Below are 11,194 nucleotides of genomic sequence, written 5' to 3' on the forward strand. Positions count from 1 at the left end.
GATTCCAGGGTGTCACTGCAGCCAAGATTAGGGGCAGTGGGAAAGGCTGGCAGTTGTGCAGGGCTGGAGGTAAACGGATTGCAAAGCAGCAATTGGCAGGCTCAGCAAGGGGAGGCTTAGCTCAACCCAGCACAGATTTGCTCTCGTTGCTCTGAAGCTGGGGCAGAGCTGTGGGTGGAGCACCCTTGGCACATCACCCTCAGCACGTCACCTTGTGTCACCCCACAGGGTTTGAGCAGCTCCACTGCTGCTGCTCTGCACATCCCTGCATCCACCTGCGTATGGGTGAGACGACTGCTTTCCCCACAGCACTGCCGGTGAGTGCCTGGGGTAGCTTTGGTGGCTCCAGGGATTTTGAGGGTGCTCAAGCTTGCTTGATTTCGGGATTTTCTTTGCAGCACCCTGCACCGAAACCAGGCTGGCTGCTGGGAGCCCGGGTACTCGGGACAGCTGAGTGCCAGTAATCCCATTTGCAGGCAGCGCAGGGCTAATCCTCGCAGAGCCCTGAGCGGATTGAGGTGGGTTTCGGGGAGTCAGTGGCAAGCGGCAGTGGCCAAGGGAGCCCACGCATCCAAGGGGTGGCTTCCCAAGGAGGCAGTGGTGAGCCTAGGGGGGTAAGTGGCAGCACTGGAGGTGAGGGACGTGGCTGGGATTTAGCAGGGCCACCTCTGCACATCACAGGGGGGTTTGGTGCTCGGAAACAGAGCTGGAGGATGAGCTGTGCCGGTCCGTGGGGAGCAATGCTGTGAGGGCTGGGTAACATGGAGGGTTTGATCAGCTGCTGAGGGGGAAGGAAAGACCCTGGTGCTCCCTGCCCCAAATGAGGCTGTGGGTCTGTGCCTTTCTTCTTGCTCTTAGAAATGAGACTAAGGCCCTTTGCTGGCTGGCAAAAGGAACTGCCACAACAGGTGGTGGCACTGCTGGGTGCCTGCAATGCAGCAGGATGCATGAGACTGCCAACTCTTTCATGCCTTTGCAGGCAAATCCTGGCTACTAACTCCTATTTCTTTCAGCAGCTAGTTTTGTGGGGACCCACAAATGTTTCTGCCCATTTCTTGTTCAGATTTGGCAGAGGAATGGCTTCTGCCCTCCACTTTCCTTCCCAGATCGAGGACAGGCGTATGCTCTAGCCTTTTACAGCTGCACAAGCTCATGTTGAGGGAGGAGGAGCCCTTGACTGACAAGGGGGGCTCGCTGCAGCCCCACGGGGCTTTCTCTGGGGTTGTTTGGGCTCAGTTGTGTCTGTGAACCCTCGGCTTCTTCTTCGGGACCTGTGAAGTGCCAAAGCATGGGTGGAAATGCCTCTGCTGCTCAGTACTGCCAGCTTTTCCTTGCTGTTCCCAGGGCATTCACAGCTCCTTAATCCCTTACATCCAGTGAGAGACAAAAGGTAATTTAATCGGTTTCTGGTTGTCAGGCTTCTTGGGAGGTGTTTTACAGCCACACCGTCCAGCTTTGGGGTGTGAGGGTCTCTGGGAGAGCTGACCCTGCCCGAGGTGTGCTGGGGGCTGAAAGTGCTGCATGGAGCGATGCTTTGGCTGCATCCAAACCTGGCTCCTGGCCTTGCCAAGGTGCAGGCAAGCAAAAGGCTGAGGACACTCATCATCTTTCCTGCAAACCCCAGCCTGTTTAGATTTAAGGAGCCAGGCTTTGGAGAGCCCCCAGTGAGCCATCTCAAGGGAACTGAAAATGTCCTGCATCCCTGAAAGCTGCATGAGGGGTTAATTCAAAGAGCCCAGTGCTGAGCAGCTTCCAGCCTCTACCTGCTGCATGTGGGACTGGGATCATGTGTGTAACTGGGACTGAACTCCTGTGCAGTCTCCTGGCCCGGCTGGAAGGAGCTCAGGGATTTGCTTTCTTTTGCCCTTTGCAGGTGTCACCTGGGGGCTGTCTGAGGTGCTCCTGAGCCCTTCATTGAGCAGAGTGGGGTATTTTGGGCAGAGCGCAGCTCTTTGGAGGGGCAACAGCAGGAGACACCTTCAGTTTGAGCTGGATGAGAGCCCCCAGACTCTTGTCTGGTACCTAAGAATGGGAATGTGCAGCATCACTTGGCTCACTGCTGGTGTATCCCATCCTGGAGATGCTTCACGAAGGGAAGGAAAGGACCCAAAAAGACCAAGCAGCCAGAGCTTTGGACAGCTGAATCCCTGCCCTGCAACATCTTACTTTCACCTACCCTATCAACAACACAGCAGCCCGTGCTGGCTGCCTTTGCTGCCCTTGCTAGAGCCCCCAGCAGATACCTGCCCCAGCAGCCACCATGTCCCTGGGGTGTGGCTGAAAGGCAGTGCAACAGTTGTTTCATAGGGGCAGAAAGAGGGGATATGTGTGTTGGGACATGAACTTCCTCATAAAAAAAATCTGTTCGAATTACTGTTCAATTTCCCTCAAATGAAAAATGATGGGGAGAGTAGAGGACTCTGAGCAGAGCATCACAACTTCTGTGATCTGTCTGCAATGGCTTCCTAGTCCGGACAAGTTGTGAAAATAAAACACCTAAATGAGGAGCTACCCTTAGGAAAAGCAAGTTTAACTGTAAGCTTCAAATAGAGAGTGCTTGCTCACAATAGTAGTGAGGGATGAGGAGTTGAGCTGGGTTTGGTCTGGCTGTGCTGCAGTGCCATGTTTCCCAAGCAGGACGTGGAAACGGAGGGACACCAAGGACCTTTTTGGGCTGCTCTGGAGACAGCGTGAGCAGCTGGTGCAGCCAGTGTTCCCTGGGCAGTGTGCACCCCTGCTGCTGGCCTCTTGCCAGCTGGAGACCCCTTGGCACTGCCCGCAGCCAGCGGGATGATGGGCTGGATCGACCGGGTGGTTCCCCAGCCCCCGGCACCCCATGTGACAGAGGAGACCCGTGTGCAGGAGCCAGAGGCAGTTAAGGTGAGCAGGGATCCACTTTGGGGGGTAATGGGGACACCATGAGCATGATGAGAGATGCCTGGTGCCTCTGCATCCATCCCCAGCGCTGCAGCACCCAGGGGTGCTCCACAGCATCCCCTGGAGGGATGGGGGCCAGGATGTATTCCTACTCGGAGCTGCTGGGGAGCAGCAGGAAAGGACGGGGAGTCCCTGGGGTTTGCAACTACCTTTTAACAGGGACAGTGTCCTCTGTGCCTCGCTCTCTGACACCTTCTGCCTTTTGCCCTGAAGGCACCAACAGGAAAGGCCAGCGGCCCCACAGATGCTGCTGACCAGGCACGCACTGAGGGTAAGCCCCACACTGGCTCAGGCTGCACATCAGTGCTCCTTTACCCGCCTGTCCCACTCCTGCCTGGCATCCTGGGGGCTGCCAGAGTGGTGATAGGAGCTTGCCTTTTTTCTTCCTTGCTGCTATTGAAGAAACAGAAAAGAAAGTGGCGTTTGTGGTCTCTGAGGACTCAAGTTCTGTGTTTGAGAGGTATGGCTCCTGCACCCTTCAGTGTGCAACATGATTTGCTTGGGATTTTGCTTTTTTGGGGGGGCTGGATGCCTTGGATGGCATTCCCAGCCTGACTCACACCCTTCCCTGGCAGTGTGGGGAGTAGTGTGCTCTCCTGGCTCTCCTATGGGCTGGAGAAGGTGATTCCCCAGCCAGCCCCAGGGCTGCAGGCACTTGGGAAGAGCTTCGAGACAAGCATCGACATTGCTGATGAGGTAGGAGACAGATCTGGGCAATGGTTTGGTGTATTTGAGCTCCTACCTCTTTTTACCTTCTCTTCTTTTTTCCTTCTTATCACTCTCCCAGTGCTAACTGGGAGCACTAAACCTTCCCTGCATGGGTTTCTGCCTTCATCCATCCCTGGGGAAAGAGCAGGCTTCCCTCCCCACTCAGTGGGATGATCCCCCTCTTGGCTGTCAGGTTTTCAGACAGTTTGTTTGGCTTTACAGACAGAGGTCCAGGTCCTTGGGGATGAGGACAACAGTCTGGGTAAGGAGAGCTGGGAGTTTGTAGTTTGCAGCATCCTGGGACTCCCACATCCCACCTCCCTGATGGGTGATGCCAGCACTCTTGTCCCCTTGTGCTGGCTGATGGGGGGATCTGAAGCTCCCAGCAGTGCAGATTCCCCATGGCCACAGCAGTGCTCTCCTTGCAGAGATAACCCCCTTCGATCCCGAGGAGGACGTCTCTGAGGACGAAGCGGAGGCCGGCGCGGAGGAGTGGTGGGTGCCCAGCGAGGCTGGGGGGGATGCGGGAGGGCAGGAGAGCGCAGGATGAGCTCCCCGAGCGCGGCGCTCTCCCTGCAGGGCAGGAAAGCGGGTGCTCAACTGGCTGTCACAGGGCTTCGAGAGGATTGTGCCGCAGCCTGAGGGGATGAAAAAGCCGGAGGTGAGCACTGCCCAGCTCGGGAAGGACTGGGGGGCTACCGGGTAGAGAGGAGAGTGAAGCCAGCTCCCTGCCTTCATCCTCCCGCACACCCGAGCTGGGACCGTGGGGAGGAAAACCCCAAGGGAATTCAGCAGAGCAAACAGAGATCTCTGGGTGCCGTCCCGGTGTTCCTCAACCCGGCTGCATGCACGGAGGACCCTTCATTTGGGACAGACCCACTGGTGTCAGCAACGCTGGGGTCTGGGTTTAGTGGTTGTTGTCAGGGAAATGGGGCTGAAACCACAGCGGGGGGTGTGGGGGGCTGAGCATGTGGGTCCTCTTGCGTTGGGGGACACGTCCACCCGGGGTGTCCTGAGGCCGCAGGCAGTGCTTTGCCACGTCCACCCGTCCCTCTGTCCCTCTGCAGACCGAGCCGAAGAAGAGCGAAGGCGCGGGGGAAGGTGAGCGATCCGATCCCCCTCCCTGGGTGCCTCTGAGAGCCCGGCTGCGGACAGGCGCCGCTGCTGGCACTGCCCCTCGTCTCCATGCCCGGGACTCCCACTGTGCTGGCAGGGGTGGGAACACTTGGGTCAGGGGTGGGAACACGGGTCCCGCCATCACGGCACCGCCCCTACACCACTTCTGTCCCCAAACTGCCCACGTCCTCGTCCCCGCCTGGGTCCCCAGGCAAGAGGCTGCCAGGGAAGCCCCCGAGGCCTGTCCCCTTCCTGGCTTGCTCCTCTTCCCAACAACTTATGTCGGCTGCATTGCCTATCCTCCTTCTTCTTTCGAACAAACCTGAGCAGGCACAAAAGAGACTAAAACCCAGGCAAAGTCAAAATCCAGCACTTCAGCCAGACAGAGCACCCCAGCGGCAGCCGCAGCCACGGGGCAGCCGGGGCCAGTGACCGCCCTCAGCCCTCAGTCCATGGCTGTGGACAGCGGCAGGTAACCACAGTGGCACCTTCTGCCGGGCCCCGGTGGCCAGAGGGACGGCTGATGTGGGAGCAAAGGCTCTGGCTGCCAGGTCTAACAGTGGTGTCTTGCCTCCAGGATGTTCACCTGGTTTGTCCAGGGGCTGGAGAAGGTGATGCCGCAGCCGGTGACCAGGGAGGCACGGGACACACAGGTATGCTGTCTGATGGATAGGGAAAGAGCACGGGAACACCACATCCCTGGTAAGCAGGGCGTCCCCTGCCGTGCAGATGACCCTAGATCAGTGCTGGGACCTGCTGTGGTTTGGGCTGTCACCAAGTTCCATAGAGAGAACAATTCCCCGTGACCTGCTTAGCTGATGAAAGCCAGTATTTGGCTTCTAAGCAGCAAGAGATCCCATAGCATGTGCTTTTTTTACTGTTTCCTTTCCTCTCTCTGCAGCACTGGGTGCTGTCCATGCTCTGGCGTCTCACCCAGAGGTGGTCCCAGCTCTAAGGAGAAGCTTTCCTTCCCTGGCCCCCAGGCAAACTCACTTATATGCTCCTGCCCTGTACCACTGAGTGTGGGGATGCTTGTGCCCATGGCCAAACCATCCACCTTGCCACAAGAATGGGGTATTTAGGGTAAAAGGGCCCCCTTTACTGAAAATGGGGCATTGAGGGTAAAAATTAAGGTTTACTGAAAATGGGTGATGTCTCATGGTTCCCTTCTCCTCTTGACAGGGAGTGGCCACAGCAACCTCAAGTCCTGTGGAACAAAGTAAGTGATGGCTCCATCTTGTCATGATGGTTTGACTGCCAAGCCTGTCAGGAAGGTTATTGGGAAGAGGGGTCACTGGCATCTTTTATCCCCTGGTCTGCCCTGGGTGCCAGCTCGGGAGCCTCTGGAATCCCCCAGGGAAGCTATGGCAGGTTGTTGACACTTGAGAAGAGGCAGCTGTCGTGGAGTTGTGCTGTGGGCTTGGTAGAACTCAGGCTGAGGGAGTCTGCAAGTGCAGCATCTCACATCCTCAGGCCCCAGGTTTTGAAGTTAGTGCTGATATCAAGGTCTGTCCTTGGACAGCTGTGCTGGAGCTGGAGGGATTTGGTCAAAGAATTACAAGGGAATTCAAACCTGCTGCTTTCTTTCCCTCCTTGGATGTTAGCCAAGCCTAGCGTGAGATGTCTAGGAAGGTACCCCAGGAAAACAAAATGCTGGGATTAGATGTCTTAGAATGGAGTCTGCATGGTTGTGGGGAAACCTGCAGGGTTCACACTGCTGCTTGCCTGTGGAGGGGATCAAGCAGCAGCTCTGCAGGCAGAGGGGCTTGCCTCCCCACACCAACCACTTTGAGGGATGCTGGACAAAGCTGCCTCTGTGGATGGTCTGGGCAAGGTTACGCTGTGCAAGTGCTGTCCCTTGAAGGGAGTGGCTCGTTGGGCTGTGGGAGCTACTGATGGGAGCAGGGACTTGCTGAGGTACACGGAAAATGCACACTCCCAGGGATATGCTGGGAAGTTGCTCCCGCCAGGCCAACAGCCCCTTGGCAGAGCCTCAGAGAGGGAAATCCTGAGGGAAGGCATTTCTTCACGTGTTTGTACAAACTGGAGATGTGTGTGCTGCCGTGGACCTCAGAAAGAGGCAAAGCCAGGGATGCCACTGCATGTGCTGGGTGGGCACAGCCTTGGTGCCCAGATGGCTTTGGTGCCTTGAGGCATCTCCAGGTCACTTAACCTGCCCAAAGAAGGCAACGATTGGGTCGAGCAAGAGATCTGCCCTGGCACCAAACTGCCAGCACGCTCATTAATGTTTTCCTTCTCCTTTTGTTTCAGGGGGCAAAGGGGCTTAGCGCCTCTGAAACAAACGGAAAACGAAGACCGTGGCAAACCAGCCCTTCCCACACCCAAATGAGACCAACCTGAGGAGAAAGCGCAGCTGGGGAGGAAAAGCAAAGGGGAACCTGCAAATGGTCTCTAGCTCCTTCCCAGCTGGGGCAGTGGGGACCCAAGGCTGGCACAGGGACCCAGTCCCAGGGCTGTCCCACTTGGCTCCCTCTTTGCTCTGGGAATTGGAGCTATTGGTTTTGCAGGATGATATCTATGAGATGGGAGCTATAATTTATAGCATGGTGGAAAAGCATCACTCAGGACACCTCAGTGGCAGAAAGCCTCTTGCTACAGTCTCCCAGCACTCCTGGCCCTCTCGATACCCCCACAACATCTAAATATTCATCCCAAGACCCCCAGCTGAAATCTCCAGGCTTCTTTGAATCAACTTCTGCCTCTGAGGTTTAATGTTATAAACCTCTTGTCAGCTCCTTGTTGCTTTTCTTCCATAACTGAGTGTTTCCTCCCAGGAAGTGGAAAGGGCTCTGATTTGCGGCAGCAAATCAGGTGGGTGAGGTTAATCTCCAGGTGAATAGGTAGGACTTACTGGTTAAAAATATTTGCCCGGGCTCTTCTCAGAGAACTTACCCCAAACTTTCCTTACCCCCAACTACGGCTGCTCCCTTCTAAAGCTCATATCTCCATGGATGCAGCACTAACTGCAGCAGCAGGAGTATCCCAGCAGGGAAGGGATTCCAGGGGCTGTCTCCAGCCCAGAGGTGTGCAGGCAACCGTGGCCAGTGCAGACACACTGGACTCGGGGGGTGCGAGCCCCTACACCCCAGGTTTTGGGTACAGACCTTGGAATAGTAGACAGGTTTGGGTTGTGAGGGACCTTTGAAGATGATCTGGTCCAACCTCTCTGCCATGGGCAGGGACATCTTCCATCAGACGAGGTTTCTCCAGGCCCCATCCAACCTGGCCTTGAACACTTCCAGGGATGGGGCAGCCACAGTACAGTATGTCTTCCTTGTGTCCAAAATAAATGTCCCCTCCTTCAGTTTAAAACTGTTGCCTCTTGTCCTTACAGACTTTGGTAAACAGTCTTTTTCCATATTTTCTATAAGCCTCTGATGTATTGACAGGCCAGGTTAAGATCTCCCACTGTCACATCTCTTTAGGACCATCCAGGCATCTGTAACAATGAGTTGTGAGCCAAGAGACCACCCTGAGATCCATCCCCTGTGTTTATAACGAATCTTGCTTGTACCAGGACATGGTTTTAGTATTCGCCTCATTTTCATATAATGTATCAAAAAGTCATGGTGTGTTTTAAAAGCCATCTCCCTGATTGCTGTCCCATGTTTTAATTAATGGAGATCCAGAAGGAATGGGCTAAAGGCATTGTGGACAGCATGGGGTGGGTAAATAAGCCACAGATATGACACTGCATGGGTTTCCTGCCTTTCTGTAGTTCAGTTTGCACGTTTCCTATTAGTTTTGCTGTGGACATGTAAGTTTTGCTGTCAGGCAGACCTCAAAATAAACTGGTTTTACAGTAAGCGGATGTGCTTCCTCCTCCTATTTCTCTGGCATGAGCCTGACGTGGTAGAATGGGTACCCCTGGGACATGGAGAGGTCTCACCATGGGTCAGACTCCTCACTCTGCAGCTGGCCTACAGCCCCCCAGTAACCTGCCATGGTTTTTCCCCAGTGGTGCTGGGAAGTGACAAGGGTGTGGGATGTTCCTTGCCTGGGAAAGTGCTCAGAGTGGACAAGACATAGTGCTGAGTGTTGTGATGTGGGCTCTGGGCTGGGCCTTGCAGACCCAAGGCCTTTGGGCTGTGCTAGGACATCAATTCACTGCGGGTTCACAAGGGGAAAGGCTTTGGGCTCTTCCAAATTGCAAGGAGACACAAAATGTGACCTGGAGATGGGCCAGGTCACTGCTGGTGGAGGTGGCTACACGTGCAGGGAAGCCAGCAGTCATCTGTGTGCAGAGGGTTACAGGTTTCATAGAATCCCAGAATGGTTTGGGTTGGAAGGGACCTTAAAGCTCAACCAGTTCCAACCCCCCTGCTATGGGCCCAGACCCTTTCCACTACACCAGGTTGCTCAAGGGCTTCATGGGTGCTTGGAACAAAATGACGAATTTTCTTTTTCCTTCTGGCAAAGGGGCCCGAGGTATCTGTCCAGCACAAGTCAGGGGCAGCGGGGCTGGCCAGCTCTGCACAGGCTGAGAGCTGCTTCAGCACTGCCCCATCGAGCAGAGGAAACCTGGGATCTGCCCTGGCCTCTTGAGAATGTGCTACTGTCACTTCACCACCTCCCTTTCCCCATTCCTGTTTCAGTTCATGCAGTCCCTGGGGAGCAGGAGCAGACCCATCTCGTTCTGCAAGAGATCGATGACGACCGGATTAACGAAGTGGTGACGGCCTGGGCTCACAAGGCTGAGCTGGAGGCAGATGCTCCTTCCCTTCCCACCATACAGGAGGAACCTCAGGAGGAAGAAGACAGGTAGGGGAAGTGAGAGGCTGTTGATAGGCAGGTCTCTGTGTTCTCCAGTCACAGTGTGGTGGCTGTGGGAGGGGATGAGCCTGTCCCTGGGCATCCATCCTTGAAAGTGCTGGCAGTGGAGCTGGCGGCCGAGGTGCCTGTTTCCAAAAGGGGGGCATTGCCTACTAGGACCCAAAAGGTGTTTGAGCAAATGTCTTCTGATTTTGGTTAGGGCAGGTGGTGGCAGAGCCACGAGAGCAATGATCACAGTGAGTGCCCTGCAAAGGACAGGTGAGGGAGGCTCTGCTTAGGCTCCTGTAAGTAGATTTTGGGTCCAAGGCAAGAGGCCTTGGACCTTGTTCCCACTACAGTCCCAGCTGTAATGACATTCAGAAATAGAAGTTGTCTCTGTATAATCCGTCCTTGCTTCCCCCAAAAGAAAGCCCTGCTGAGCTCTCCTGAGGGCTGGGCAGTGTGTTCAGAGCCAGGAGCGAGCTGTGTTGCAGCAGGGGGGTGAGAGGTGTCCATGCACGCTCACAAGGGGTTTCTGAGCCCCCCAAAATGCCCCCTGAGCCCGGCACACCTGGGTGAGCACAGAGGTTCCCACCTCCCACAAGGGCAGTGCTCAGCTTCACTAAGCACAAGTGACACCCTGAGCCACGCTGGCTCGGGCAGAAAACACTGAACACGCAGGGCTCCTCGTGTGAGGCTCACACACACTCTGTGCGTTTTACCTCATGAGTTTCTCCTTTCCAGACAATCTTTGTGCTCCCCAAACACTACAAAGGTGGAAGAGGAAAAGGAGGAGGAGGATAAGAAGGAGGAGGAAGAGAGGAAGAAAGAGGAGGAAGAGGAGAGGAAAAAAGAGGAAGATGAGATGAAGCAAGAGGAGGAGGACAAGAAAAATGAGGAAGAGGAGATGAAGCAAGAGGAGGAAGAGGACAGGAAAAAAGAGGAGGAGGAGGAGGAGGACAGGAAAAAAGAGGAAGATGAGATGAAGCAAGAGGAGGAGGAAGAGGAGGACAGGAAAAAAGAGGAAGATGAGATGAAGCAAGAGGAGGAAGAGGAGAGGAAGAAAGAGGAGGAGGAGGAGGAAGACAGGAAAAAAGAGGAAGATGAGATGAAGCAAGAGGAGGAGGAAGAGGAGGACAAGAAAAAGGAGGAAGAGGAGAGGAAACAAGAGGAGGAGGAGGACCGGAAAAAAGAGGAAGAGGAGAGGAAGCAAGAGGAGGAGGACAGGAAAAAAGAGGAAGAGGAGAGGAGGAAAGAGGAGGAAGAGGACAGGGGAAATGAGGAAGAGCAGAGGAAGAAAGAGGAGGAAGAGGAGAGGAAGAAAGAGGAGGAAGAGGAGAGGAAGAAAGAGGAGGAGGACAGGAAGAAAGAGGAAGAGGAGAAGAAGGAGGAGGTGAGGAAGAAAAAAGAGGTGAGGAAAAGAGAGAAAGAGAAGAAGAAAGAGGAAAAGAGGAAAGAGGAAGATAACAAAGAGGAGGAGCAGAACGAGAGTGCAGAGTGAGTGGCTCCCGTTGCCTTTATGGCTTTGTTGGAAATTAGCGTGATTGCAGCTTTTGTTTCAACCGTGTTCACCGGCTGGAGAGGCTGAAACACCCATGGCAGAGCAGAGCTCCCAGCCTGGCAGGCAGCTGGGGTGTGCTGGGGAGGAATGGGTGTTGCT

The 11,194-nt window shown here is 55.0% G+C and overlaps 1 protein-coding gene across 1 annotated transcript in view; it reads left to right on the forward strand.

The window, feature by feature from the left end:
• The first annotated feature begins 281 nt into the window (after positions 1–281).
• Positions 282–11,194, forward strand: part of CNGB1 (cyclic nucleotide gated channel subunit beta 1) — a 29,741-nt gene continuing 18,828 nt past the window's right edge. Inside the window, exons 1-13 of the mRNA XM_069027266.1 lie at positions 282–285; positions 1,874–2,018; positions 3,230–3,397; positions 3,513–3,633; positions 3,868–3,907; positions 4,074–4,140; positions 4,225–4,306; positions 4,713–4,746; positions 5,092–5,233; positions 5,339–5,414; positions 5,944–5,980; positions 9,378–9,543; positions 10,279–11,031. Coding sequence (XP_068883367.1) covers positions 282–285; positions 1,874–2,018; positions 3,230–3,397; positions 3,513–3,633; positions 3,868–3,907; positions 4,074–4,140; positions 4,225–4,306; positions 4,713–4,746; positions 5,092–5,233; positions 5,339–5,414; positions 5,944–5,980; positions 9,378–9,543; positions 10,279–11,031 — 1,835 coding nt within the window. The remainder of the gene's footprint in view (positions 286–1,873; positions 2,019–3,229; positions 3,398–3,512; positions 3,634–3,867; positions 3,908–4,073; positions 4,141–4,224; positions 4,307–4,712; positions 4,747–5,091; positions 5,234–5,338; positions 5,415–5,943; positions 5,981–9,377; positions 9,544–10,278; positions 11,032–11,194) is intronic.

The sequence above is a fragment of the Aphelocoma coerulescens genome, chromosome 11 (genome assembly GCF_041296385.1).
Source record: "Aphelocoma coerulescens isolate FSJ_1873_10779 chromosome 11, UR_Acoe_1.0, whole genome shotgun sequence".
Classification (NCBI taxonomy): Eukaryota; Metazoa; Chordata; class Aves; order Passeriformes; family Corvidae; genus Aphelocoma; species Aphelocoma coerulescens.